Here is a 27,630-nt window from a genome sequence, read left to right as displayed (position 1 = left end):
ATTATTATTTCATGTTTTGGAATTCAACCACAAACAAGTACCAAGTTACTTATTCTGTAATTAAATCCAATATTTGAATATCAACAATTTTAAGTTTTGGAATTCAATCATAAACAAGTACTTAGGTACCTATGCATATCAACAAAAAGTATTTTTCCTTTTATCCGGAAAGTTTTTGCACGCTTTCACGATACAGTCATTTTTCTTTTATTATTATTAATTTATTTATTGACGGACTTAAACATTCCACTTCAACAATGGTAAACACATATACTTATACTAAATACAGATACAAAACGAAATAAAATTAAAGCTAGGATAAAAATAAATAAATTGCTACCTCAAGACAAGATCTTGTCTATCTTAGTTCTTTCTTTTCTTTTGGTTTCGAATTAAATGTCAAGGTTACGTCGAAACACGGCTGACGATTAAAGAATGACTGAATTCGTTGGGCATAGGTTGAGTGATATAATTTTAGAGGGCTCAGGGTAAATCGCGCTCTGAATTTTCTTAATTAACACATATTCCTGTATTTTCTCCGTGGATTATGGCACTAGTGATTTTTGCATGATTTTGATTTGAGCGTGACGAGGCCTCTTAGCCAATCGCATGAGGAGATATACCGAAAAACTAACCCTTATTAGGAAAATATAAATAGCTTTAAAAAGTCAAAAATAAATAACGTGGGTAATTAATTACGAAAAAAAAATTGTTTTACCATCTAATAGCAGGCAAGCTAACGTTCGGGCAGGACGTCTGTCGGTTCCGCTTGTTATAAATAAAAATGGTTATGCCGGAAAAAATAGTCTGTAAGTTTTTGTTGTATACAAATACAAATATTGGGCTTCCTTTTTCGGGATCAATCAGACTCGATTGTCTTTCCCCGCCCTGCCGATTTTTTCCCTCATCATTTTAAGCATTGTATTAAATCAGTCATAATCTTTTTTTTCAGAACTCTGGTGACCTTGTTCAAACCGGATATCCCGACAGAGAATAAAGGAGGCTCCATTCCGGATTCCAAGACAGATCAATACGTCGAATTCACTAACAGCGACCTTGATGCTGACGCCGCTCAGACCACGGTCCCGTATTTGGACGCCCAGCCCGCCCAGCCTCTCCTGCCCGTGCCCCTGTCGGGGGCCGGATTGTACCACAAGGGGAGGAGAAACTACGGAGGATTCGTAGCCCCCAAAGTCTTCACTTACGACATCTCTCGCCACATGGATCTCGAGTTCCCGGACGAGACGGATGCTTCCAACACAATTGATAATATACCAGAAGTGCTGGACATAGATCACATGATCAATTAGATAAATGTTACTTTCAAATTGTGTATGGCGTTTATTCAAAATTTCAATACAAAACAAAAGACAATTTGTGAAAGGTTATTTGATGTTAGTTGTATCTCCCCTTTCTTTACTTAAAATTATTTTTTATACCAATACTCGTAAATTACAGAGAGCGGAGTATTGGATATGATGTTACCTAGTAAAGTTGTCCGAAAGTATATGGATACGGTACTGTGATAATATTATTTCTTCGAAAAAATTTGCTCAGTACAATATTTTGTATGTTTTTATCATGCAATATTATTGTAAATAGTCACAAAGCCAACTATGTAGAGTTTGATAGTTATTTAGAACATGGTACGAGATTGAATAAGGATGCTTCGAATTATTAAAATTGAATGGTTTTAACCATTACTTCTTTAAATAATTTTATATGATTTTAATGAAACATAGCTTTTCAGATAAATATAAATTAATCACTATGTACGATTATTAGTAATGTTAAAATATTGTATATTAAAATTAATCAATAAAAAACATTTTGATATCTGCAAACGTTTTTCTTTATAATTTTACACCCAATTGTAGTATTCTTAATTATAGCCTCGGGTATGTAAATATATTACTGCAAAAAACTTTTTCTGTTAATAATATTTATAGTTCATCATTTAATATTATAATTTTAAAAGGCATAAAGTAAGTATTTAACTGATCTAATTATTATAACATTTTATGAGAAACCAAAATTAGTTATACTCTTATTTAATACCAATTTAAGTATTTTATATACTGTACCACATTCTTGTACATCAATAAATAAATGAAGAAAAAAATCCAGTCATATTTTATTTCCAATTCCTTATCAATAATTAACATGTAATTCTACCAACTAACTGCATTCAGAATATACCAAATGATATATACATATTATCGTCTGTCGAAATAAAAAATACTACAATGATTTTTCATTTCGAAGTATACATAAATGTAAATTGTTCTTCATTTTATGATAAAGACATTCATTGGGTATTTATATATCAACAAAAACAAGAAATATAATTAAATTTGGTAAGGTATCCAAAATTAAACACTTTTATTAGATTTAATTCTACTTTTATTATTTGTCAGCCTCGTGGTGTAGTGGTCAGTGCGTTTGTCTACCATGCGAGAGGTCCCTGGTTTGATTCCCGACATGGTTGACATGAAATATTTATTTTAAAAGGTGTTATAGCACCAGAATATTTCGTAGTCCCTGGACTGGTACCTGAAACGTAAGACTGATCACCTTACCTTCATGTAACAAAAATGATCAAGATACACTGCGATTGGCGTACCATTGTAGTGCCCTATGCACCATTAGGTGTGGAAAGGGAATGATGATTATTTATTATTTTTTTAATATATGTGACACGTTTCGTCTTGTTAGGACATAATCAAACTAGTTTGTCACATATATTTATAATAAAATAAAAGTAGAATTGAATCCCATAAAAATGTTTTGTTTTGGATACCTTACCAAATTTTATTATGGAATTCTACCAATTATCTGCATACACAATGAATAAAAAAAACTAACATAATTGTTTTCAAACTTTCTTTTTTCTCACATTTACAATTTTTGTCCCTTACAACATTTATGATTTACGAGATTTATGATGCGAATGTGTCTGGTTGTAGAAGTCGAGGAAGGGCGAGAAAGACATGGCATGATCAAGTACAACAAATTCTTGAAAGTGGTCATGTGAAAAGTCGGAATAATCGACGTGCGTGCATGAGAAGATGTATGAATGTGAAGGAAGCAAAGGAAGTGTGCCAGGACAGAGTGGTGTGGCGTTCTATCCTCTCTGCCTACCCCTCTGGGGAAATGGCGTGATGGTTAGTTAGTTAGTTAGTTAGTTACAACATTTTAAATTTCCGTCGATGTTATAGACTTACTTGTGTACTGTGTACAGTGGTGGGATCCAGCCGGTTCGCACTGGTTCGCGATTTTCCGAGTTAGCCGAACCGGTCCTCTACCCTTTGTTGTCACGCAATATTCCCATTGAGATCGTGTGTCAGAGCACGCTCGGTTTACTCGGTCTACCGTGTTGTAAAAATATTTGAACCTCTCTAAGCGAAAAAATTAGTGGAAAACTTCATCAGTTAAGCAATTGCCCTTAGTAAAAGAATATAGTGAAAATGTACGCTTCAAAAAATTTACAAGTAAATAATGTTTTCCTTTTCGTAACTTGCCTGGTCCCCGCAGGGCCAGAATGAGACAGAAAAATTGAATACATTAAAAAAATGTGATAGAAAATCTAGTGGTTAGGAAATGCAGTTGCTGTGTACGTTTAAATCTTTATATGTGCAGAATAAAAAACTTTTTTTTGGGAGGGGGAGTGGGGGTAGAAGATGGCGAACCGGTTCTTGATCACACCGTGTACATAGGCAAAATAATTTTTTTAAAAATATATGGGCGCCATTGTACCTATAAAATATATGAAACCCTTTTAAACAAAATATTCAAAGACGAAATGATATTATGATCGAGTATCATAATATTATAATATGCAAAATATTTTGTTCCATATTATCATATTATTTCAGATTTATTATGTTGGCAGTAAGGCAATCATAGAATTTTTTGATGATTTAAAATTGCGAAAAGATTGTTGGCTAACTTCTCTTCCAGCAGTTCTCATTGGTCATAATATATATTTTATCTATGTCATTGGTTAAAAAGATAGATGTGAAGTTAGCTAGAGATTTGTTTTGTTAGCGCTCTCATAACGAATTTGTAATGAAATAATTCGCATTACCATCGCGAAATCATAATGAAATATGAAAAACATTAGCACATGCTATTTTACTTGCTAAACTTAATGAAATGCTGAAAGTAATAAATTTTAACCAGAACTATTCTGAACCGCTCTCGCGGTCGTAGAAAACACTTTTATCTCTCGTATTTTGTATGTAAATATATAAAAGTGTTTTCTACAGCCGCGAGAGCGTTTGGAATATCACCCCAGGATTAGCGATGATATCACGACCAACGACGTATATAAGGAGGGGTTTGGGGGTCCAAACTTCAACCCCCCTATCGAAAAGTAGTTTACACTAGATAAAATACATAGTTTACTCCGTGTCCAGGCGGACGAAGAATACAATTCTAAGGTGTAAGAGTGATTACTTTACATTTACATAATATACGCTTCGTTTCATGTATAAAGCAGTTCCCTTATGCACCATAGAGTACGGATAAGCACATGATGATAATGATAAGTATATTAAGAACCCAATAGGTACCTACTGTGAATGATAGGCAAGTACTTCAAAATACAAAGTTAGAGTAAAATACATCGACGGGAACACTATAGGTTCCCATCGAGCTATTCAATATTTCTAAATAAATACGCCCGTGATCATGACCATCACGACATGACATAAGACAGTGGAATGAGCAAAGAGCAGTGAGTAGTAGCGAAAGAGTTATCAGATTTTTAGAATTAAACCTAAATTAACCTAAATCTAAAAAAAAATCGCTCGCTAACTTTCTTGGTAGTTTGATAATTCGAGAAAAAACGATTCCGTGTACAAGTTTCAATGGGCCAAAATAAAGCTCAGCAACCTTTTATTAACTATTAAAAAAATCTGACAAAATTTTTGTATTACCAAAAATTTACTTTAAATAAATAAAAGAAATAATCGTTTATTTGTTTTTTACTCAAACCAAATACTGAAAATTCGCAAACCCGTTATTCGGTAATATAATTTAGCAATATCAATTTTGGGAAGGATCAGAAGATTTATTGATAAGGACTCCTGCAAAACTATTTACAAAGCAATTATTGAACCACACGTTAACTACTGTAGTAGCATTTTATTTTTATCAAACAAAGAAAACATAGATAAACTAACTGTATTACAAAATAAAGCCTTTAGAATCATTTTGAAAAAAAACAGATATACGAGGGTAAAGTCGATGGTAAATGAAATGAAATTATTAACATATAAACAAAGAATATTTTACAATACAATGATATTTGTTCATAAAATTATAAACTCTAATAAAAAAACAGAATTTTGGAAAAAAATTGATCGGAACCAGCATGAACACAATCACAATACTAGAGAAAAGAACAAAATTAGACTTCCATTTAGGAAAAAGGCAAAGTCACAAAATTCAATTTTATTTAAAGCAATTAAAAAGTATTACGAAATGGAAAAAAAATTTTATGAAGAAAAAAACATTTCAAAATTTAAAATAATGGTCAAGACATATGTGATAAACAACTTATAAATTAAATATATTTGCAATGTTATTATTAGAACACACATAACAATATGTATGATATGTGTGCCCTATTTTAAGATTTAACTAAAAAAAAAATAAAAAAAAATAGCAATAAAATTAGACAAGCTATGCTATTTACATTAATTTCCATCACCAATTCACAGACTGACGGATAGCGGGCCGCGGGGAGATAATCATATCCGCGAAGTGAAAAAAGTGTAGGCTGTCAAAATTTGTCAACTACAAGCGAAATGTGTCCGTAACTGTATAACTGTAAACTGTAACAGTCAGCAGTAACAGGTCAACTAACACTGTTAACAGTGCTGCATTTGTATTGGAGCTGTAGTGCTAATTAAAATGTCTTATTTACGTGAATTGTTGGTCAGATAGTAAACAGTTATTGCAATTAGCTCATTCAAAATTATCACCGATCGAAGAGTATGTCGTGATGGCCACCGTAGAATTGATCAAAGCGGAGTTTCCATTGCATTGGCTCGTCTGGAATAACTCGTACGAGGAGTTGCAGGAAGAGGTATCCAAGAAAGTGGTAAGATTTATCTGTATTCGTTTTTGTTAAGATAGTGCTTATTTTAATAGTACATTTTATACGTTATCTGTCAAGGGTGTATGACAGAACCTTTCATTAGACAGCTGTCTTCTTGTCTGACGCGAGAAAATACGAATTACGGCAATATCTGCTCGTTCGCGTGCTACAAATCACGAAATTACTCTCGATATGAATAAAAAAATATCATAATATTGTGTTAATTGTAATATACTATTATTTATTGCCAATGAAATGAATTTCACCATTGATGTCCTACATTTACTCCTGTGAATTGTAATTTTAATTTCCGAGGTATCATCTGCCTCTCCAACTTGAGCGATCACTTTATACATTGTTCGATTCATCGTTCTGACCACGAGTACTTTTACATTTCAAGTTACATTATATTGTATCGGTGGCCTCGAGCGTGGCGGTGTAAACATACTAACTGCATATTAAAATTGTATAAATTAAAAAGGCCGCCCCAGAGCTCGACTCGTTAGCGACTCACCGAGAATAGGGCTCGGTTCTTATTTCCCAAAGAAACGTTTATTTTAAAGACCGACACGAGGAACGAATGGTAATTCTTTCTTGCGGAAGTTTGCGCTCTGTCAGAGATGCATTATGACCCCTCCGATAAATACTTTTATCATGTTTTCCACATCGTGTGCGCGTCGATGGTATTTATGGTGTACGATGCTGGCGCTGCTTCTTGTTTTGTATTATTTTACGAACTGAATCCTATTCGGTCATCAGCTCGGGTGAGGATAAATCTCAATAGACATACGGAGTTTTCGGAAGGGAATGCAAAACCGGCAATTACAGGGATTATGATCTGTCATTGGTCATTGGCTGTGGCATGAATATTTAGACCCTCGTAATTCTTTATGGAGAAATTGTTTTGAGATTTTTGTAATATTATGATGCGCTTGTTTTAATAACCTCTTGAGGGTCGATTCAGTATTTATGTACACAAAACTTGCTAAAAGTATCGAGTACATAGGTACTAAAAATATCGTCGAAAACATTCATTATTCCATGTCCGCTCCCTAGTTGGACCATATGGTGTCCACGAAGATCCTCCAAGCATCTCTGCCGGCTCCTGCGCATCCTCCCGAGTCAGGTTCGCGTCCCGTAGTTCTGACACGAACTGCCGACGAACAGTCAGCAGTGGACGTTCGGGACGTCGAGAACCTGATGCCTCGTAAAGTAGGCAAGCGTGGTTAAGGCTCTCAGGAGGCATCCGCAGCACGTGGCCGAGCCAACCGTATCGCCTCCGTTCGTTGACAGTTGTCACCGGAGTTTGCTGCGTCCGTTCTCTTGTTACTTTATTCCTCACAAAGTCAAACCATCGCACATCCGAGATTCTTCTGAGACACTCACTTTTCTCAAAACTCAGAATTTTGCTGCTTCGGGCCCTAGTGAGGTGCCACGATTCCATATATCCATAGAGGAGAACAGGTGCTATATAGGCGGCATTTGGTTTTCACTGAGTAAGTATCCGATCTCCAGACAGCCTTCATACTATTGAATGTGGCGCCTGCTATTCCTAGCCGCACTCCCAGTTCTTTTTGAAAGCTGCCATTTTCCATAACATATGACTGGGAGTCCAGATATTGGAAACTCTCGACCCTCTCGATGACTCGGTTTGACAGAGTCAGGGAGTTTTGGGCATCATGAAGTGTTACACAGTACACGGGTTTTAGCAATATTGATTTTTAAAACCACGCATGCGGAGTACCTATTTAGGCTATCTACAGTGGCCCGAAGACCCCTGACTGAATCGTCAATTAAAAGCGCTTAGAAGTGAGCACTTTTTATGACAGAAGCCTATTTAAAACATAAATGAGAGGTATTTTTAATTTGAATGAAGTAAGGAACGCGGACAAAATTTTCAGGATCATTAATCGGTTGGATTCGATCATATGACGTCGAGATGACAAGTCGGTAAAACGTACCGAGGTAGATAGAGATAGTACAGAAGTTAAGTGTACCGCCTCGATATGTACAGATGAAGATAGCGTTCATAATCGCGGCACGGGTGCCAGTTCAGGGACTATAAAATATTCAGATGCTAAAACACCTTTTTAAAAAAAAAAATTGCGGTTGATCATTTTAGAAATCGAACCCGAGGCGAGAAAAGCGCATTATTGGTAATGTACAAACAATATTGTCGAGAAACGGGTTGCGCTCCCGTGGCTGATGTTGCGGACTCACGGATCAGAGGTCCGAGGTTCGAACCCCGCTCTATCCCAGCACGATTTCCATTTTCTAATAGTGAGTAATTTACAACTTGTTAAAAAAGAAATATTTGGGCAAATTATAAGAACGAAAATATTTCTTTATCATAGAAGTAAAAATAGATATTAAAAATTGAAAAAAAAATGTTGAATAATTTCATTTCACATTTATTTATAATTTTTACCAGCGATTGGGTACAAATTTTTATTATTATAAAAAAATAAATGTTTTACCTTAAAAATAATAAGTAAAATGGTATTTAAACATCGAAAAAAAAACTTTAAGAGCATAAGTTGAACGTAGTTATGCAGAAAGCAGCCAGTCCACAATTTTAAATAAATTAGACATTGGTGTTATCGGTTGCAGTATGGTCAATTCTATGTTCTGCTAAAAACAGCCAGACCGCTTTCATACAAAAAACTGTAATAATCACCTTCTGAAAGTGGTGTCGATCACAAAAATGGCATTTCTCAATTTGCAAAAAATACCCAGAGCACTAGAATAATCTGAAGGTACTTGAAAATTATTAAAACTAGTAAAATACGTAGTCAGATTCTCGTTTGTAATAAAAAAAAAAAACTAATGTATTCATTGTTTATCATTTGTCAAAATCAAAAACATTGCAACTGGTGTGTAGATTTGATTATTCACTCATTTTATAAAGGTGCTATTATCTCAGTTGTAAGCTTAACTTGTTATTTTTCTAATAATAATAATAATTAGGTTGAGCTGTTTACAAACTCACATTATATGATATCTGATAATAATAGATGCAAGCCATGTTTGGTTTACCCGTTCGTTACCTGGTAAAGAATTTTTGTGAATCATCACACTTCTTCGTGTATATGATAGCAAGTTGCATTTCCAGTGTTTATTGAAATATTCAAATAAAGGCTTATCTACGCAAGTACTGCAGACTAACTCAACTTTCAAATAAGATATACAAATACGGAATCAGTTTTTGATTTAAATGTAAATGTATTTATAAGACTAACTGTTATTTTGTATCGAGTGTAGGTATAAATTATTTGAATAATATAACGTAATATGTACTTACATTAATTAAAAAAAGAATGTCCCAAAAATTAATGTATTCCCTTGGAGAGCTGAAATGCCAGCCGGTGACTCACCGGAATATGTAAATCTGACCCCAGTAAAAAGTAATCAGTTTTCGAAATATTGGCGCTTTTTTGAATTTCGTGATAACCTACATCTCAAATCAGTTTCTCGAGAGCCACAACATCAAATATACTAATTTAGATTCTAACTATCCCGAATGAATGCTGATCACAGTTCAAAATAATACTGATAGTGCTGTACTTTTGCGTGAAAAAAATCATTAATGCAATTATGCAGCTGACTTTGACTCGAAAATGAACGAATTTCACCGAGGTCGTATTTACATATCAGCCCTTCCGAAGAATACGTTTGTTTATGGGACCACCTGTACGTACACTGTGTTTCAGGGCCAGTTTGCAAAACTTCAGAAGAATATTCCTCATACGTTAATAAAAATCCCAAATATCTTTTTTCAAAAACTCGTTTTTTTATGAGAAAAATTAGCCATTATAATTTTAAAATGGAGAAAATCCTTCCGCAAAGCTCTACCTGTCCCCTACCCTACTCCTCCCTGACCCGACCGCTTCCCTAGTCCACGTCCAGTGCGTATCGTTTCATCAGCCAAATAAGATTTTAATCTCAATTTTTTTTAAACTAAAAAATGATGTTTTCAAAAAAAAAAAACTCCATTAAGATATTTTTAAAAGTACATCATAAAAAATGTTCCTCCGAAGTTTCGCGGTGTGGCCCTGAAAAACCGTGTATAATTATGTCCTAAATATAAGTGCTTACAATGTTTGTCTTTTGCGAAGTTAAGTAAAGTAAATGTTAAGAAGTGGAATGGGGGAAATCAGTGGGGCTTCCTTGCGCTCCCCGCTAGCCGCCGGACGCCGGCCACCGTCCGTTAGCCACTAGCCAGGTTTCCTCCCACGTGTGTGTGTGTGTTGTACCGGAATCATAATTAGGCATTTTTAATCTCCGGACCTGCCTGACCCGCCTCCCCGAATCCTATTATCACCTGTTAGCCGCGCACGCACTGTATATATGTAATTAAGCATAATGTAATTGTCCACTTCTTGTTTGTATTGTGTAACCTTTAGGATAAAATCATTCCAAGTACTTCTACTTAAATAATAATAGCGTAATATCTAGAAACGAGGGAAATAAGAAATTCATTTAAAACCAAACAAAAATAATTCATTTTTATGACATCATTAATTAAATGTGATTAATTTTTAGTATTAGTGTAGTAATTTAATGATTCATTTTTTATTTTATTTTAAATCTTGAAGTAGGGCACACGTAAGCACTAACACCCCTAGGCTTTCTATAATATAGCTTCAGTCATTGTTTGATTACATATGAATTAATGAATTTATTTTATTTACTATTTATATATTTCCGGCAACACTGATGACTAGTCCGACTAGTTAGCGTCCACTTGGCGAACTGTGGGCGATGGGATCGCCCTCGTAACGGTGTGATCACAGCGGATAACGAGAGTATAAAAGGCGAGTTTCTGGTGCCTCAAAACCAATAAGCTAAGGGACAGTAATCCCGACAGAAAAGTTCACCAGAGAAGGCAAAGGAAACCCACTCTGTTCTTCTTTTCCCGGGAATCACTGTGGCGAGTACATCCAATAAGCAGTTGTCCCGGCTGCGGAATATAAGAGTAGCGCGGGACCGTAATGCTTTCCCTGTCGTGGTCGCCAACGTCGAGGGGACCTGACAAGGCACTGCGAAAAGAAGATTTATTATTTATTTAAAACATACATACATTAGTTGATTTCAGAGACACTGTTTGAATTTGTAATTATATGTTATAATTAAAACAAGGGTAAATACTCATTTAATTATGTTTTAACAAGATGTATGACATTGCAAATACGAATAGGTAAATAAAAGAAAACATTTATTTCAGCATGATTTGGAGAAGTTGGACCCCCGAGGGCGTACTCCGCTAGTGCTGGCCGTGACACTCGGCCTGACCTCCATCACCCGCCTCCTGCTGGACGGGGGAGCTAACGTCAACTGCGAGAATCGGGAAGGATGGTCGGGTTAGTTATTTTTGTGCAGTCACAAGCTAATGCTGGCTGTAACAGTCACAGTCACTAGCTAGCGTTGGCCGCGACACTCGCAGTAACTAGCTAGTGCTGGCCGTAACACTCGCAGTCACCGGCTAGTGCTGGTTGTATCGCTCAGTCATCAGCTAATGCCTGAACACTTACTCCCACACAAAAACACACAAATACACCTACTCTTATACACATAAACGCACCCTTTTGTTGTACCACAATTTAATATGTATGATTTTTATTTAGAAACTTCGCTGGTCTGTCTGTAAACTGTATCTTTTTACGTTACTATATCATTGTCAACTGTTTGTTTCTGTAAATTAAATAAATAAATAATGCTAGTTCTGACCTTAACAAAGTCAATCCAAATTCCCATATGTTTTTTTCCAACTCTATTTAATTAACTATCTATATATGCATCTTAAAACAAAGGTTGATTAAAAAATCTTGCACAGCAAATAATATTTTCAGAATATTTTTTATTTACGCACTCCTTTTTCTGCATCCACAACAAATTATGTCGATGAATCAAAATGCAGTTTACTTATAATTAATTCTACATGATTTTGCAATGGTAATATGTCGTGTGTGCAGTGGTGCAGGAAGCTGTGTCCACGGGGGACCCCGAACTAGTAGCGCTGGCTGTGGGGCGGCGCGATGCGCAGCGTGCGGCGGCCCGTGCGCTAGCAGTGCCGCTGCTGCTGTCCCGTCTGCACACCGCGCCCGACTTCTACGTCGAGATGAAGTGGGAGTTCACCAGCTGGAGTGAGTCCTTAGCGCGTATTTTATCTGTACAATGTGTGGTAAACAAACAACGATACTGTCGCATCGTGCGTTATGTTGATCTCGATACCTACGAAGCGATAACTCGTAGTTTTATCTAATAAATAAAAGACTGTTAAACCATACCAATTTTTTTTTTAAATATTTTTATATATCGTATTATCAGCGCTATGATTTTTTAAAGTTTTAACGTCAGAGATTCTCTTCCGTTTATTCTCAATCAGTTCTGCCCATTGGTCCATTGGCGGCAAGCAAACCGTAAATCTTCTGTAACTCTCTTATCATTGGTTTATTCATATGAACCAGTGGCGTTCAAAGTAGTTTGTTTTTTTTTATTTATTTTGTACATTTTCAGGAAACTGCAGACATTTTTTTACCGCGCCCAAGAAAACATTTATTGTATCTTATTTCCCGTAGGGCTGAAGTTCCTCGTCCTGAATTTATTGTAATAGAGAGGGAAAACATTTTTGAAAAGGGAGTATGGAAATCTATACATTTACAGGGCTTATGATCTGTCATTGGCTGGTTTAAATGGCCACTTTATATACTGCAATTAATTATGCAGTCTCGTTATTTAATATATTTTTCATATCAAAAACATTTTACAATTTGTGGTGTGACATTTTCCACTTATTTATTTATAAATTTGTACAAACCACTTTAACTTTTGTGGACACTCGGAAAACATTTTCTTGAAACCGGTGTTTTAGCCATTGTATCATGAATACCGCTTTTGTCAAACCTTCGTTATTAAGGTCTGAATATTTTGGAGTTTTTAATTTTCACCCACCAACAAATACAGCCATAGTCTAAAAGTATAATAGGAAGGTATGGTATTTAAAAATCGAATTGTGATCCCGTGGCTGGTGTCGCGGAGTCACGGATCAGAGGTCCGAGGTTCGAACCCCACTCTGCCCCGAATCGATCCCCATTTTCTAATAGTGAGTGATTTACGTGTTGAAAACGGCCCCAAAATTGAAATCATCATTATTCCCCTTTCTGCACCAAGTGTGCATAGGGCATCGCATTGGTAAACCAAATGCATTGTAGTTCGATCATCTGTGACAAGAAGGTAGGGTGATCAGTATTTCGCATCCATCCTGCCGGTAATCAAACCCGGGATTTCAAGAATGGTGGGCGTACGCGTCAACCACTACACGAGATAAAAGTCACTTTGACTCGGGAGCAGTTATCGAGTGGAAAATACTCATCCAGGGTTCTGTTTCTATTTTACACACAGAACTATATTCGGGTAAATTATAAGAACGCAATTTTTTTTTTTTACAATAATTTCTATATTACATGTTAAAATATTTAATATCTGAAATATGTGCATTTCAATAAAATAATATTTATCATTCTGCTGAATTGACCCCTCGGCTTGTTGCAGTGCCTCTGGTGTCACGCATGTGTCCACACGACACGTATCGCGTGTACAAGCGTGGGGCGAGCGTGCGTATCGACACCACGCTGCTGGGTTTTGAGGACTCCCAGTGGCAGAGAGGGGACAGGACCTACATTTTCAAGGGACAAGGTAACATCATTACAATAATACTATTTAACTATTAAATTTCATTTGAATCGGGTCGCAGTCTCGGGGCTAGTGTCGCGGACTCAGTTCACTGTTTTATTATGGGGGTAGTGTTCTTGATAGCAAAATTTGGGTACTTTCGCGTCAAAAGCTTATGCATTCTCAAACGGTTTTAATGGATTCATATAAAATTTTACGATTTTAAGGTTACAGTCGCAATATTGTTTGAAAGTTTCCATTGTTTACTATTTGTCACTTATTTTGGTAAAAATAAAGTCAATAAAATAAATAAATAAATAAAATCAAATAAATATCCATCTATTTTCCACTGTTTGTCTATATCATGACTACTCACTAACGACTTGTAAACATTAACTCAGTTTTTAACAGTTAACAACTTATTTTCAAATTTATTATAAAGTTATTAGCTACAGTTGGAGACGAACTATATTTCACGCCCAGCCCGTACGGTGGCTGAGCGCGAACTCATAAAAAAGCACTTGTATTCCCGCACTTGTAAAAAAGTGGCAAAGAAGTTTGTACGATCTTCGCTTAAGGGTTTATTTTATTTTTCTATCTAATTCAATTTAGAAGTAGTCTAATAGTGGGAGTGCGTATGATCCTGATTAGCTCCCTTAAGTGTGGAAATTGTCCAGGTAACTCGGCCAGCATGATGGAGCTGGACCACGACAGCCGCCAGGTGTGGACGGAGCGCCTGCCCCCCTCCCCCCCGCCGGCGCCCCCCGCCGCCCCCACGCCCCGCCAGGTGGAGCACCGTCTCACGGCCCCCATCGCCACCAACTACATCGACACCGAGAAGATTAGCTTCGAAAGGTGACACCTTTTCTCTTATTGACCAGTGTATTCATCCAGCTGAAATTAATTATGTCATGTTGAGAGCGCGTACTGAATATTTGAAAACTTGCTAATTTAATATGTAATAAGTTATTCACTATTTTATAAAATCGCCAAACCCGAAATAACGGAGAGCCAAATAGAACATGTACAATGACGGATGGTACTGAATGAGGCCTAGTACCTCACAATCCTATACATATTTGTGGCTAGAGTCTCGATATTCTAACGTCTGCCCCCGCAAGTGACATAACTAATTGTCTTTATTAAAAGGGCAGCTCATTAGATTACAAGGTACCCCTAGCCAAAATAAACACAGAAAACCAACATATAAATAACTTCATAAAAAAACTTGTGCAGTTTATTAGAGCACCGCGTGTAGCCCTAGCGACAACTCGCGAAGCTTCAGCCGCCATCGGGGGTCTCATAATTTCTCGGCGCCCAGTTGAGCATTTTTCCTCATGCAGCTATCATCTCCGTCTATGAGCCCGAACAAAGGCCGCCAGGCTTGATGTTATTGTTTAACGATCGGCACTTGTCACCGCGTTACAGGCCGCATTCCCCCTTCTTTCGTAATACGAGCGGCGGTGTTCGCTACAAAAATATCAATATGTTAAAACTTTTATGAACATTTGTTAACTCGATATTATTTTATTATCAATATTAGTAAACTATTTATAAAATATATTTTTAAGAACCAACTTCTTGAAAAAAATTATTAAAAAAATAGTTTTATATTTATGTTCACATTAATTAGATTTTTTTGGTAGTTAATTCATTTGATGAATATCTATGAATTATTTTGTAAATAAAATACACCGCAAGACAAATAAATTTACGAGTTCTCAAAAAAAACTAAAATTGACATATAATGAATTATTCTTGATATTTAATTAGTTTTTTTTATATTGTTTGACATATGTGATGACTACTCGTTATTTCAAGGTTAAAATAAAAAATCTTACTCATGAATTGTACTTAGAAATTGCCATTATATATCAGGTATCAGATTACCCGAACCTTAGAGACCCATAACGGTTCATTTATGGTCGAGTGTTTGTGATGGAATAATAAAAGACATGTTATTTTTTAATTCATATTTAAGAAGTAGGTTCTTATCGCTTTATTTTAAATTAAAGTATTTTACATTTAAACATATTTATAACATTTAAAAATATTTAGTACTTAGTGAATTCACCTTTATTTTTTATAACATGTAAAATTCTATTATTTAGAGAAGCGTAAAGCGAATCTAAAATTTCTGATGTTATTTCTTCTTCCCAAACTTGAATTAAGTTTTTTTTTAATTCCTCAATGTTTTTTGATTTTTTTTCCCGACTTTTTTTTTCATAATCGCCCATAAATTTTCTATCGGGTTCAAATCAGGGCTATTCCCGGGCCACGTCAACGATTTTAAGCCAATTTTCTCCTTGAATTCATTGATCTATAAAAAAACAATAAATTATTTATCATGTGGTCACAAAATGCATTTAAAAATATATATATTTGTACTCACAGTGCGGGCTCTATGGCACGGCGCAGAATCGTCCTGAAAAATTGGGTCCGCGGTATACTGCGTAATGTCCTCGATTGTTGGAATAATATGTTTTTTTAACACTTTTTTGTACTGAATGGCATTCATCGTACCCTGTACAAAATTTAGAGGTCCTAAACCGTATGCTGTCATGCACCCCCAAATCATCACGTAGGGTGAATGTTTAACGGTTCGAGTGACGCACGACGGATGATATCTTTCCCCACGTTTTCGTCGAACTATCTTTCTGCCGTCTGGACCAAAAAGGTTGAATTTTGATTCATCAGAGAAAACAACATTTTGCCAATCCTCCAAGGTCCAATTCTGGTGCTCTTTCGCCCAATCCAGTCTAGCCTTCTTCATTTTGTCCGTGAGTAATGGTTTCTTTGCGGGACTCCGTGCTTGGAAACCATGCTCCAACAGCCGCCTGGACACTGTTTTTACTGAAAATGTTGATGTGCTGGTAGACTGCACCTCTGCGTGTATTTCAGGTGCCGTTAAAAATCGATCGCGCATAACAATTTTTTTTATTAAGCGATCATCTCGGGCAGATGTCACGCGCCCCCGTCCGCTTCCTTTTTTCCGTTCTATGGATCCAGTTTCTTGGATTTTTTTTAATAAAAACCTCACTGCACCTTCTGAATACCCAACTCGACGAGATATTTCACAATTAGATATGTTTTCTTGCGACAATGTGATTATTTTGGATTTTATCGCAATCGACATTTGCTTTGCACTTTCCATGATTGTTGTGTTATGTTCACTCAAACGCGGGTAAAACAAGACTGTTGAGACATTTTAAAATGTAAATATTGTAGAAAGGTGACACATAGTGTCCTTAATTTATTAAACAAAAGAAAGAGGTATCGATAAAGGATTTCTTAGAAAAAGGGTTCAGTAAAGTCAAGGGGCGCGGTAGCAGGTAAACTCGTAATTTTTTTTGTCTTGCGGTGTACATTACATCAAAAAATATAATTGACGTTCTGTCAAAATTTTCTTTTAGTATTAATTTGATATTCTTTCTTAAAATAATTCTCATAGCCTTATTTTGCGGCACAGTTCTTATTCTTGCACTTAGAGGTGGAGGTCAGTGCTATGCTTTAAGCTCCCGACGTCACTGCGATCTGTGAAGATCTATTGTGACGGGTTCCCTTGGATAGTTCTCGCCCTCCAAGCCCGGGTCTATAAAGAGCCTGGCTACTGCGTGGAAGGCGATAGTTCTCATTTTGCTAAATCTCCCCCTCCAAGTCCAGATCCGTAAAGTATCGAGCTATCGGGTAGGGTGTTGAACAGTTAGTTTATCTCGACACTATGAGCCGTGTTGAGATAGCTGGTATTTTCGCCGATCACTCACTGATCCAGAGGGGGGTGTCTGTGCAGGAACAAGAGCGGGATCTGGGGCTGGCGGTCGGACAAGGCGGAGTGCGTGGGCGGCTGGGACTGCAAGGTGTTCAGCGCGTCCAACGTGGAGCTCGTGACGCGCACGCGGACGGAGCACCTGGCTCAGGGCGACAAGGCTCGCGCTCGCGGCCCGCGCACGCCGCTGCACTCGCTGCTGGGCATCGCCGACACCCAGGAACAGCTCGTGCAGCCGGAGGATCAGGTGCGTGTCCTCGCACCCAACGCCACTATTTACCGTCACATTTGTCACTTACATCTAATGTCAAACCATGTTTATTTTATTTTGCATGCTTCCTACATTTACGCGTTTCAGAACCGGGTATGTTTTCTAATCATTTTTTTTGGTTATCATGTTTCTCCACAAACTATGTGTAGCTCGTTTTACAGGTTTTTTTTTTTTTTTACACAGTTTCAAAGTAACACAGTTCAACAGTCATATGGCACCCTCGACGGTGGGTGTGATATGATAGCGATAGTGAATAATCTTTGTTACAATTTTTTTTAAATATTTGTTTGTCACGTTATATTTTTTTAAGCTCTTGGTGAGTAAGTTTTAATGAAAAAGATATGTTCTGTCGACTGAGTTATTTTTGAGAGAAAAAATGTTTTTTTTAATAAAATTGATGATAAGATCGTGTGACATTTTAAAATGATTGCAAATCAGTAAGTAAAACAAAAAAAAAACATTTCAATGATTTTTCTTCGTAGTATCAACCATGGATGCCATTGATAGACCGCATCCCAACGGTGGGGCCATATGCTATTTGACTTGAATTTTATGGCCTCGCGGTTGGGGCAGTACACGCCGAGGTTTTTTTAATTTTTAATTTTTTATTTTTTATTTTTTTATTAAGGCAATCCATCCTAAGAAGGATGATTTCTGCCAAGAGTAAAATTTATTTATAGGAATAAAAATCAAAAAACATTTAAAAAGGTTAATCAATTAAATTATTAAACCATTTCATTATTTTGAAATTCCAAATTTATTTTTACACAAGGAAACTGAGGAAACCTATCAACATCAAAAAGACATTCCGGTGTATTATAATAGGTAATCTTATCTCTCTTACTTTAGAACTTTAACCGAACTTGTCTCGATGTTAGTTTAGAAAATGTCGGAGAATTTTATAATTTTTATGTATGATCGATAAATTCCTCTAATGCAGTTAGCTAATGAAAATAAAACTTTATTCCAAGCAGACATAATACATACGTTGCATTATTGTAATAATCAGTTAAGAGAAACTCAATTAGCCGTTTTTAGTTTAGTTTGCTGTCACAAAAATCCTTTAACTAAGAAACAAACAATTAGACGCAGAGTGAGTAATTGCCGCTATGATAATCCTAATGACAGCCGACGCGATGTGGTCACTTTCGATCCGAAATATCGGAAGTGAATGACCTGCTACGGGGGACCACAGTGTGCTGTATTCGTATTATATTTTTATTGTTTACGCTGTTTAAGTTATGTTCATGTCTGCCGAATATAATGATCGGTGACGATTGCGACTGATTTCAGCAAGAGTTCTTCTCCGCGGGTAACCCGTGCAACATCAGTCCCGAGGAGTACTTCGGGGGGGAGGAACTGGACGGGCGCGACATCGGTAGGCCGCGAGAGCTGTCCACTCGCATACAGAAGTTCCGCGCCACCCTGTGGCTCAGCGAATCCTATCCTCTGCAGGTACATCATCCGCAACATCCCCTTATATTATAGTGACTTGACTAATATGTTCACAGTCAAAACACTATATTGCTCACTTGTTCGTCCTCTTTTAGAATATGCCTCTGTGATCTGGCTCTGTGATGCCATTCTATGCAGGCTGGATAAATTATATTGAATCGGCGCAACATCGTTTGCTAAGAAAAGTAGCACGGCCAATCATCCACGCTCGAGAGGGACACACTACACTTACGGAGAAATGGAGTCAATGTTAAAAATCTCGAGCCTACAAAAACGTAGAAATAACATTAACTCCATATTTATGTTTAATTTACTGAATGGCTTAATTGATGTACCATCGTTACCGGAACAAGTGGCATTCGATGTTGGGAAATAATAATGCGCTGTTCCTCGATCAACGCGGCGCAACTATGACTCGCATGCACCGATGTCCCGATTGTGTCGTATTAAAAACTCGAGACAAGATCTGGACTTTTTTGGTAAAGTCTTTACAGATTTAAAAAATCACTAAGATAGACCGGATCTTGTCTCGAAGTAGTAATTTTTTTTTTGTCCTAGCTTTATTTTATTTAGTTGTATTTTCTTTTATTAGTACCTGTATTTATTATAAAAAATTGTATTACCATTGTTAGAATGGACCGTATAAGTCCGTCAATAATTAAATAAATAAAAAATAAATATTAGATCGTTTTCACGGTTCGAGCATGTTTTATCACGAAGTCACGTTTACTAAACTAATCGATCGATAACTAAGATTACCTCGATACACTTCACCTATTTTTAATTTAGTTTGAGACAATGGTTTACTCTTTATATATGTGTTCTTACGTAGCGTGAATAGTTTTCATTTTGGCAAATTTGGCTGTGAAATGAGTAATGTCACAGGAAATTCAACTGCTTCATTCAACAACGACTGGTTGATGTTTTATTATTTATACTATAATCCCTCGTATTAATATTTGGTGCGGGCATGAACATATTTAGCAACCTGCTTTTTTCTTCAGTTTAGGCATATGCGGTGTGTGGTACCGTTTGAATTTTTTTGACATATGATATTTTTTTTAAATATGTAGTTTAAAAGAAGGATTATAATAATGTCAATATTCATCTATTATTTATTATTTTCATCAGTACCCGGGTGTCGTCGTTACTGACATTATCAGACTGGTGTCAGTCACGATGAAACCCAGTCACTGGTGTAAACTATGAAAAAAGTGGAATTAAACTAAATGCAGTTTCTCTAAAAAATTTCAGTAGAAAATCCACGAAGGTCTATTAAGGTGATGAAAAATGTAAAATACATTAATTGGAGAGAATATTTGTATCAGTAAATAGTACCCAAACATTTCAGCGTAAAAACTGTGAAAACTTTAATACCGAGGAACGTAAAAATGAGGTTTACATTTGTTATTATGCCGGATTATAAACTTCAGCAAAATAGTAAAATATGCTAATTCACTTACTGTTTCCTGCAAATTCCAACATACACAATACTACCTAAATATTGGATGGAAGAATGATTCAGGTACTGGAGATTAGTTACAGTTACGCAAGTCAGGTTCCTGAATATAATGCCGGTCGCTTGTCTTCCCCGACAGCTCCAGGAGCAGATAATGCCCATCCTGGACCTGATGGCGTCCATGTCGTCTCCGCACTTCGCTAAACTCAAAGATTTTATCCAGATGCAGCTTCCCTCCGGTTTTCCTGTCAAAATTGGTTTGTACTTTTGTTATTCCTCGTTACTTGACTGTTTATTAATAAATTTACATCCGAAGCCGACTTTATAAATACGTATAAAATGTATTTAAGTAATTATTAAGAAAAGGTAAATGTTATGAAAGTGGCTCAAAACACAGTAAATTGAGATAAGAATGTAAGTAAAACAAAACACAATTATAGTTTTGTACGGAGTGGAAATGTTCCATGTCAAAGGTAAATGCTCATATTGGGTCATAATTACAGAAAATATTTTAAAGTTGAATTTAGGATGGGATAAAATATTTTATTTATTTATTTTTATTAAAATTAAAATGTATTTGCGAACATTTTTTTGATAACCTATTTATTAACAAATTCTGTTGTTTTTTTTCTTATGGTATACTAAAATAATTAAAGTTTGGAGGCCATTCAATCACTTTAATAGTATTTCCTAGAAATTATATTAGAAACTATTTTAAATGACTGTTGTATTTACAAGTCTACTACAGAATGGAGATTTTATTTATTCCATAGGATGATACGAATTCTTCGTTACGAGCAATCCTACCTTTTGTTTCAATCCACAAACTATTCATGAAATTGTATTTTTTAGAGATTCCACTGTTTCACGTTCTGAATGCTCGCATAACCTTTGGGAACATTTACGGCGCTGACTCCCCCGTCCCCCACGTGTCGAGCATCAGCGAGGGAGATCGCCAGACGTGCGTCATCGACGACGACGTGTTCCAGGTGCCGCCGGACTACCGCGCGCAAGGTAACCCACCCGACCTGTCCTCGCATGTCCCCGTTCTAGCCGTCCCCGCCTAACCCGGTGTTCCTTCCTCTGCGCAGGAGACGAGGACAGAAGGCAGCACGCGTTCGAAGACGAAGACGACCTGCTGCAGTACGCCATTCAGCAGAGTCTCATCGACGCCGGCAGTGAGAAAGATGAGGTAACTCTCTTTGTTTTATTTTTTTATCCGCAATAGAAAATAATATTGATCCAGATATTAAAGCGTATTTTAAAATTTTATTTTGGAAAATCAAAAGTTACACATATTTATAGTGAACATTAAGAAATAATGCCCATGATTTGTGCAAAGTAATTATAGAAATATAACTCTGAGGCATTATATACGTACAAGGATTACATAGGAAGGAAGGAAAAACATCAATATATCTGTGCCTCAGAGGCAGACGGATGCAAATCCCGAATTCGATGAAATGACATTTCGATTTTCGTATCCAGTTTATTATCATGTCCATTGATTTTGAAGAAATGTAAGTCTGATAATGGAAGAACCAATGTTTTAAGATACTGAAAAGATACTGATCAGCATTTCATGAGGATAATGACGGAAGATAATGAAGGAAGAGTTCAAGTACCTGTCAAGCTGCGTAATGACAGTGTGATATTGACACAGTCCATATCAGGGTTTCCTAAAGTTTTTCAGCGATGGAACATTTGAAAATCCTAAAATTTGAACAGAACGCTTAGTTTATTTTTTATTTTGGGTATAGTTAAAACAAAAAAAATGTTTATATAAATTAAAACAATTCGCATAAAAATATGAGTGAATAAAACTCTCGATGACTCGGATGATTTTGAGTTCTTGAATCGCAAATCTTTTTGATATCAGGCTATAGGTGAGTTGAATCCTTATGACATACATCCGTAGAAAACGGAAGTAAGACAATGATGGCTTGTTTCGACATGTTGGAAAATGGATCGGAATCCGGAATGCAGGAATCGTCCTTATTAGTTTTGGGAAAATATTGCGAAAGAGTATAGAATTACCACTCATTCAATTATTCAGGCTGGTGTTCCGCGGGACATAGTTCGGAAAACCCTGGTCTATATCTTTAAATTTAGTACTGTACGGCGTTGATAATCCCTCTGCAGGTCCTGGGATAGAAGCAACTGCTCTTAATAATTATGCGATTTCAAAGAGTCGATGGTTCTTGCAGGTGGATATCTGGGAAGCCCTCAAGGCCCAGCGGCCGTCTACCCCCAGCATCCTGGGGGAGGAGGACCGCCAGCTCCAGAGGTATCTTATTATTTACTCGCAACATGGTAATGCGCAGGAACCTCTTTTTACGCGGGTGATGCGTTCCACGCAGAACCGTGTAAAAAAGTACACTAAAAATAGAACAATGGTGGATAGGTTTCCTTACGCAAAAATCTATTTTTGATTTTATAAAAAAGAATTGTTTACTTTTTATTTTAAACATGACGACAAATAAATAAAAATTATAGCGAAGATTATTCACTTTTACTATCATATATTATTACTTCACACGGAGCCCCAAGGTAGATGTTGCGTCGGTAGACCCTAACTCCGATAGCTGGATGGAGTTCAGTGGGACGTGGATGATATTGGCATCGGAGACTGGAGGAGTACATGCCGGGATAGAGCAAGATAGCGACGAATGTTGGAGGAGGTCGAGGCCTGCAGCTGGCTGTAGAGCCGATGACGATGACTATCATATATGTTGTATGCCTAGTATATAAAAGAGAGCGATGTAGGGAATTTAAAAACGAATACTATAATTATATTGCGGTTACGCTGTTATTGATTGTTAAATTAATGTTTAATTTTTGTACTGTGTTATTTTGAAACCGTGTAAAAAGTGGTTCCGGTGTGCATATTTGGTATCCTTTCTAATATTTCTCGAAGCGTCTCAAATCGAGGGATGGTGTTTGTCTGGCACGATGTAATGTTTCTAGGGAGCGGCGCTCCTCCACCCCGGGGCTCGGCAGCTCTCCCTTCCGCGCATCTCCCTCCCCCGCCCAGGGCTGCCCCTCCCCCTCGGCCTACCTGCAGGTCAAGTCCTACCTCACCACGGGCCGTCGCCTCCCCCGCGCCTCTCCCATCCTCAAGTAGCCATCGGCAATCCCGCTGCATGTACGCAGGGTAATCTAAAGATATGGCGAATAATTTTATTACGAACAGAGTAATAAGCTTACATCGAATTTGAATTAATCTCCTTCAATATCCTTAGCTAGTGATGCACTTATCCCAATTTTGATTCCAGGATTGGTAGCATTTCTGGAAGACTTCCTTCAGAAACGTCTTCAGCCGCTCCATCGTGGTCCTCTGTGTCAGGAATAATGTCAAAAATTTTGTTTTTGGAAATAGCCAGAAGTCGCATAGTGCTAAATCCGGAGAGTAAGACAGACAGGAGCCTTTTTTTTTGGCCAAAAGCACGCGGACGAGAATAAAGGTTTTTTAAAATTTATTATGGCTTTTACCGTTCTTGGTAATACTAGCCAGAAACAAACAGCGTTTACAAATATTAAATAGGAGCAATGACAAATTTTACATTCACTCGTCTCATTTACAAAATATCAGTTAAAATGCTTTGCAGGGACCTGTACGAGATGTTTAGTTTTTTGGTAAGTTCTCGAATAGTCAGTCGCTTGTTTTTGAGGTCAAACGACGTCCCGACAATTGCTCATCTTTAATTGAGTCACCACATTATCGCCATACATTAATCTTAACAGTTCATGAGCTTAATGTTGATTTTTTTTATTTTTACATTCATGATGATGATGACCTCACTCTTCTGGCTCTGGAAGCCGACTGACAAGTCGCAACTTGTTCAAACATGGCACTGACTATCTCGACGGATCAGACTAACGGACTTATTATTTCACTGGATTTGGCGTCAGCGGTTGCTGCTTTAAAAGTTAATTCACCATATTTTTGGATCAGCCCTCGTTGAATGGGTAGGAATCAGGGTTTCCCAAGCTGCCGACATCCCTGAGACCTGTGTAGTTCTCTCTCTCCGAGTCCGAGACGAGTATATCTTGTATTATGTCAGGGGCTGAGAGTCATAGGAGCTTAAGCGATATTTGACCGCAATTTGATTAGAGTACGTATTTGGCAAAAAAAAGCCACATTAACTCGAGCATCAATATTATAGCTCCAAATTAAAAAAACAAAGAAAATCTCCGTGGGTAAATAAAAATTATGCCAGAGAAACATTTGTATGAGCCGTCAGTCAACATAATTTATTTCCATTTCATTTATGTTAACAAAAAATCGTCTCATTAACTGCGGTCTCAGTAATTTTATATACAAAAACAAAAGTCATAAATGTTTGAAAGGCATTTTGTCAAAAACTGTTTAAATGTCGCTCGAAGTATCTCTGGCTCTCTGTGCCTCATATAGTATTGTACGCGTGTGTGTGTGTGGTAGTAAGCTAGTCCCTTGTACCGCTAGGGCCATCCAGGCCAGCCTGGAGAGCTGGCGCGGCGAGGCCGCGGGCCCTGCGGAGCCCCCCGAGGGGGCGTTGGAGCAAGCCCTGGTGGCCAGCCAGCGGGAGGAACAGGAGCGCCTGCTGGAGGAAGCTCAGCTGGCCGCCGTGCTGAACCTCTCCTTGCTGGACAAGTGACGCATATCATCATTATCGCAGTTTATTTTATTTCAATTTCAATCAGCGCTTGCAAGTTTGTGTCATTTATTACACCAATAAAAGGTGGATGAAGACCGGCTTCGAACGACAATTCCGGAAAAAGCTGTTTCATTATTTCAAATGTGGTTTAAACTAATTGCATAGGGCTTCCACACATTCTGCAAAAGGATTGGAGTCAATAGACATTTGCAGTTCAAATCCTTTCGCTAGAATGCGTATAAGACCTTCGCGATTGGTTTAAACATTTGAACTAATGAAAAAGCTCTTTCCGGAATTGTGGTTTTGAAGCTTTTGACCTGAACGCGGTCAATATGTGTATCTTTGTGCGACTGAAATTTATTCTTTTGAAATATATTAATATATTGAGTGTTGTAAAAATCCATATATTTGCGAGTTAACACTACAAAGTACAGTAAAACCCCTGTTTTACGGGTTTCAAAGAAGCATTAAAAAAGTGCTAAACTGAGGAAAACCCTAAAGTGAGGAAATGAAAAACTGCAGAAAAGTTGTAAAAACTGACATAATTGGGGATTATTCATATAAACCTGATTTCATTCAAAATATTTAGTATTTTTTCAATCAATACTACAATGTGTTTTTTTTTTATTGAATTAAATAAAAAACATGTTTAATAAATTTTATGTAGGTACTTAACTTTAAAAACACAAAAATTAAAATTTGATATTCATAAAATGATTTTGTCCCTAAATATTGGAAAATTTTATTTATATGGTATCACTTTTTTTAGTATGGCATCACAGAATTTCAACTGTCATTTACATCTCTGCAAAACTCACACTTTTATGATAAGTGTTTAAACTATCTTCTTTCCATGTTTATAATTTCAAATAATATTTCAAATGCCAAATTTAAAAACTTTCTACATCGTAATTTATCGATGTAAAGACTTCATTCTTCATGCGTCAACCGCATGTCACAATTTAGTAAAATGTCAAAATTACACACCTAAACAAAATGATCAATTACACTAAACCTACTTTGAATTTAGTTTGAGACAACAATTTACATATTTTTTTATTTACCTTGATTTTATTCACCATTTGGGGCGAACGCGGTGGCACTCAGCTCGGCGTCTTTTGACAGATCGAATGAGTTTTGAAAAATTTTCGATGTAAAACTGGGGTTATACAAAACGTAGAAAACGTTTATTGGGGGGATATTTGAATGAGAATGTACGTGAAAAAATGGGACCTAAACATTTTGGCGTAAAAAGCGGGAAAACGTAAAATTGAGCAACGTAAAAACGAGGTTTTACTGTACATTCAGAAAGTAAGTTCCGTCTGTGTTTCTTGCCATCGCAGCGCTGTGGTCCCTTGACTTTGCGCACGCCTGGTACTTACCCCGACCTATGAATTCATTCCCTTATTGCGAAGAACATTAAACCAGTCTACATGCATCAACAGACCTGCGAGGTGTACGGAGAACATGCAATAAGCGAATCAATGGTAAGAAGATGGATGAGAAACAACGTGATTAGAGATGATTTAGTTTGTGCAGTTGAAGAAAACAATTCAAGACGCTTTCTCTATGGGATTTCCCAAATTTCAAGACCACTTCTTCGCGAGATTGTTTGTGAAAAACTGGATATAGGAAACTTTGCGCTCAGAAGCGGCGAGATTTGCAATTTTACTTGGCATTTCAAACTATCACCACGAAGCGTACGCAACAGTCGGCTGAATCATAACGGCGTAAACTCCCCTTTCGATCGGTCGGGGTAAGTACCACGCGTGTGCGAAACTGCAATAGCTGAAGTGCGATGGCAAGAAATACGAATGGAAATCACTCTCGGGATGTTTAAATTTTAACAAAATATTTCCTAGCGCAGCTGGAAAGTGTACCGATTTCTACTGTAGTGAATGGATCCTTCTTATTCCGTGTATATTTAGATACACGACAAATTATTATACATTCCTCTGATGAAGGAAGCTATCGCCTCCTCCGCTGTTAAATCTATTTTTAAATCTACCTCTTTTATCCATTCATCTTTTCACAATACAATTTTACAATCTAATAATTAACACAATTTTTTAATGCAGTATGTATAATATACTTGATATCAAATGTGAAATATTATGATGTTTGACGCAATATTTTTAAAAGAAAATTCATGTTTCCTCACCCATATTTATCCGTTGCTGGGAATGAGGAAGTTCAGTGCTACGGGAAATTGTATATAACAATGTTTTCTTACACGCGGTCAAAATTAGAGCATTTAATAATACG

At 36.8% G+C, this 27,630-nt stretch overlaps 2 protein-coding genes and 1 long non-coding RNA gene across 7 annotated transcripts in view; 2 read left to right on the top strand and 1 right to left on the bottom strand.

The window, feature by feature from the left end:
- The window catches only part of orion (chemokine-like protein orion), a 48,073-nt gene extending 46,229 nt beyond the window's left edge, over positions 1-1,844 (top strand). For all 4 annotated transcript variants that reach the window (XM_088239556.1, XM_088239557.1, XM_088239558.1 and 1 more), the window contains one exon: positions 953-1,844. In XM_088239556.1, coding sequence (XP_088095682.1) covers positions 953-1,310 — 358 coding nt within the window. In that variant the 3' untranslated portion in view covers positions 1,311-1,844. The remainder of the gene's footprint in view (positions 1-952) is intronic.
- Positions 1,845-5,758: 3,914 nt separating this feature from the next.
- LOC148272800 (ankyrin repeat domain-containing protein 13D) lies at positions 5,759-26,362 on the top strand. Of its 2 annotated transcripts, XM_088239555.1 has the most exons (13): positions 5,759-6,109; positions 11,331-11,466; positions 12,079-12,249; positions 13,658-13,801; positions 14,455-14,632; positions 17,568-17,790; positions 19,108-19,269; positions 20,868-20,985; positions 21,581-21,742; positions 21,820-21,920; positions 22,936-23,015; positions 25,194-25,385; positions 25,450-25,947. In XM_088239555.1, the coding sequence occupies exons 1-12, from the start codon at positions 6,011-6,013 to the stop codon at positions 25,363-25,365; spliced, it is 1,746 nt and encodes a 581-aa protein (XP_088095681.1). In that variant the 5' UTR covers positions 5,759-6,010; the 3' UTR covers positions 25,366-25,385; positions 25,450-25,947. The 2 variants fall into 2 exon arrangements, with proteins under 2 accessions (XP_088095681.1, XP_088095680.1); XM_088239554.1 differs by having other exon boundaries at positions 25,194-26,362.
- LOC148272801 (uncharacterized) lies at positions 16,025-16,278 on the bottom strand. The gene is made up of 2 exons (XR_015824763.1): positions 16,170-16,278; positions 16,025-16,097 (listed from the first exon to the last, which is right to left on the bottom strand). It is a non-coding gene; the product is annotated as an uncharacterized LOC148272801 (long non-coding RNA).
- Positions 26,363-27,630: the final 1,268 nt, after the last annotated feature.

The sequence above is a fragment of the Micrasema longulum genome, unplaced genomic scaffold, assembly GCF_059751315.1.
Source record: "Micrasema longulum isolate JH-2025_06_02 unplaced genomic scaffold, ASM5975131v1 h1tg002185l, whole genome shotgun sequence".
Lineage (NCBI taxonomy): Eukaryota > Metazoa > Arthropoda > Insecta > Trichoptera > Brachycentridae > Micrasema > Micrasema longulum.
Note: the sequence above shows the minus strand (reverse complement) of the source record. Positions and strands in the feature narration are given on the sequence as shown.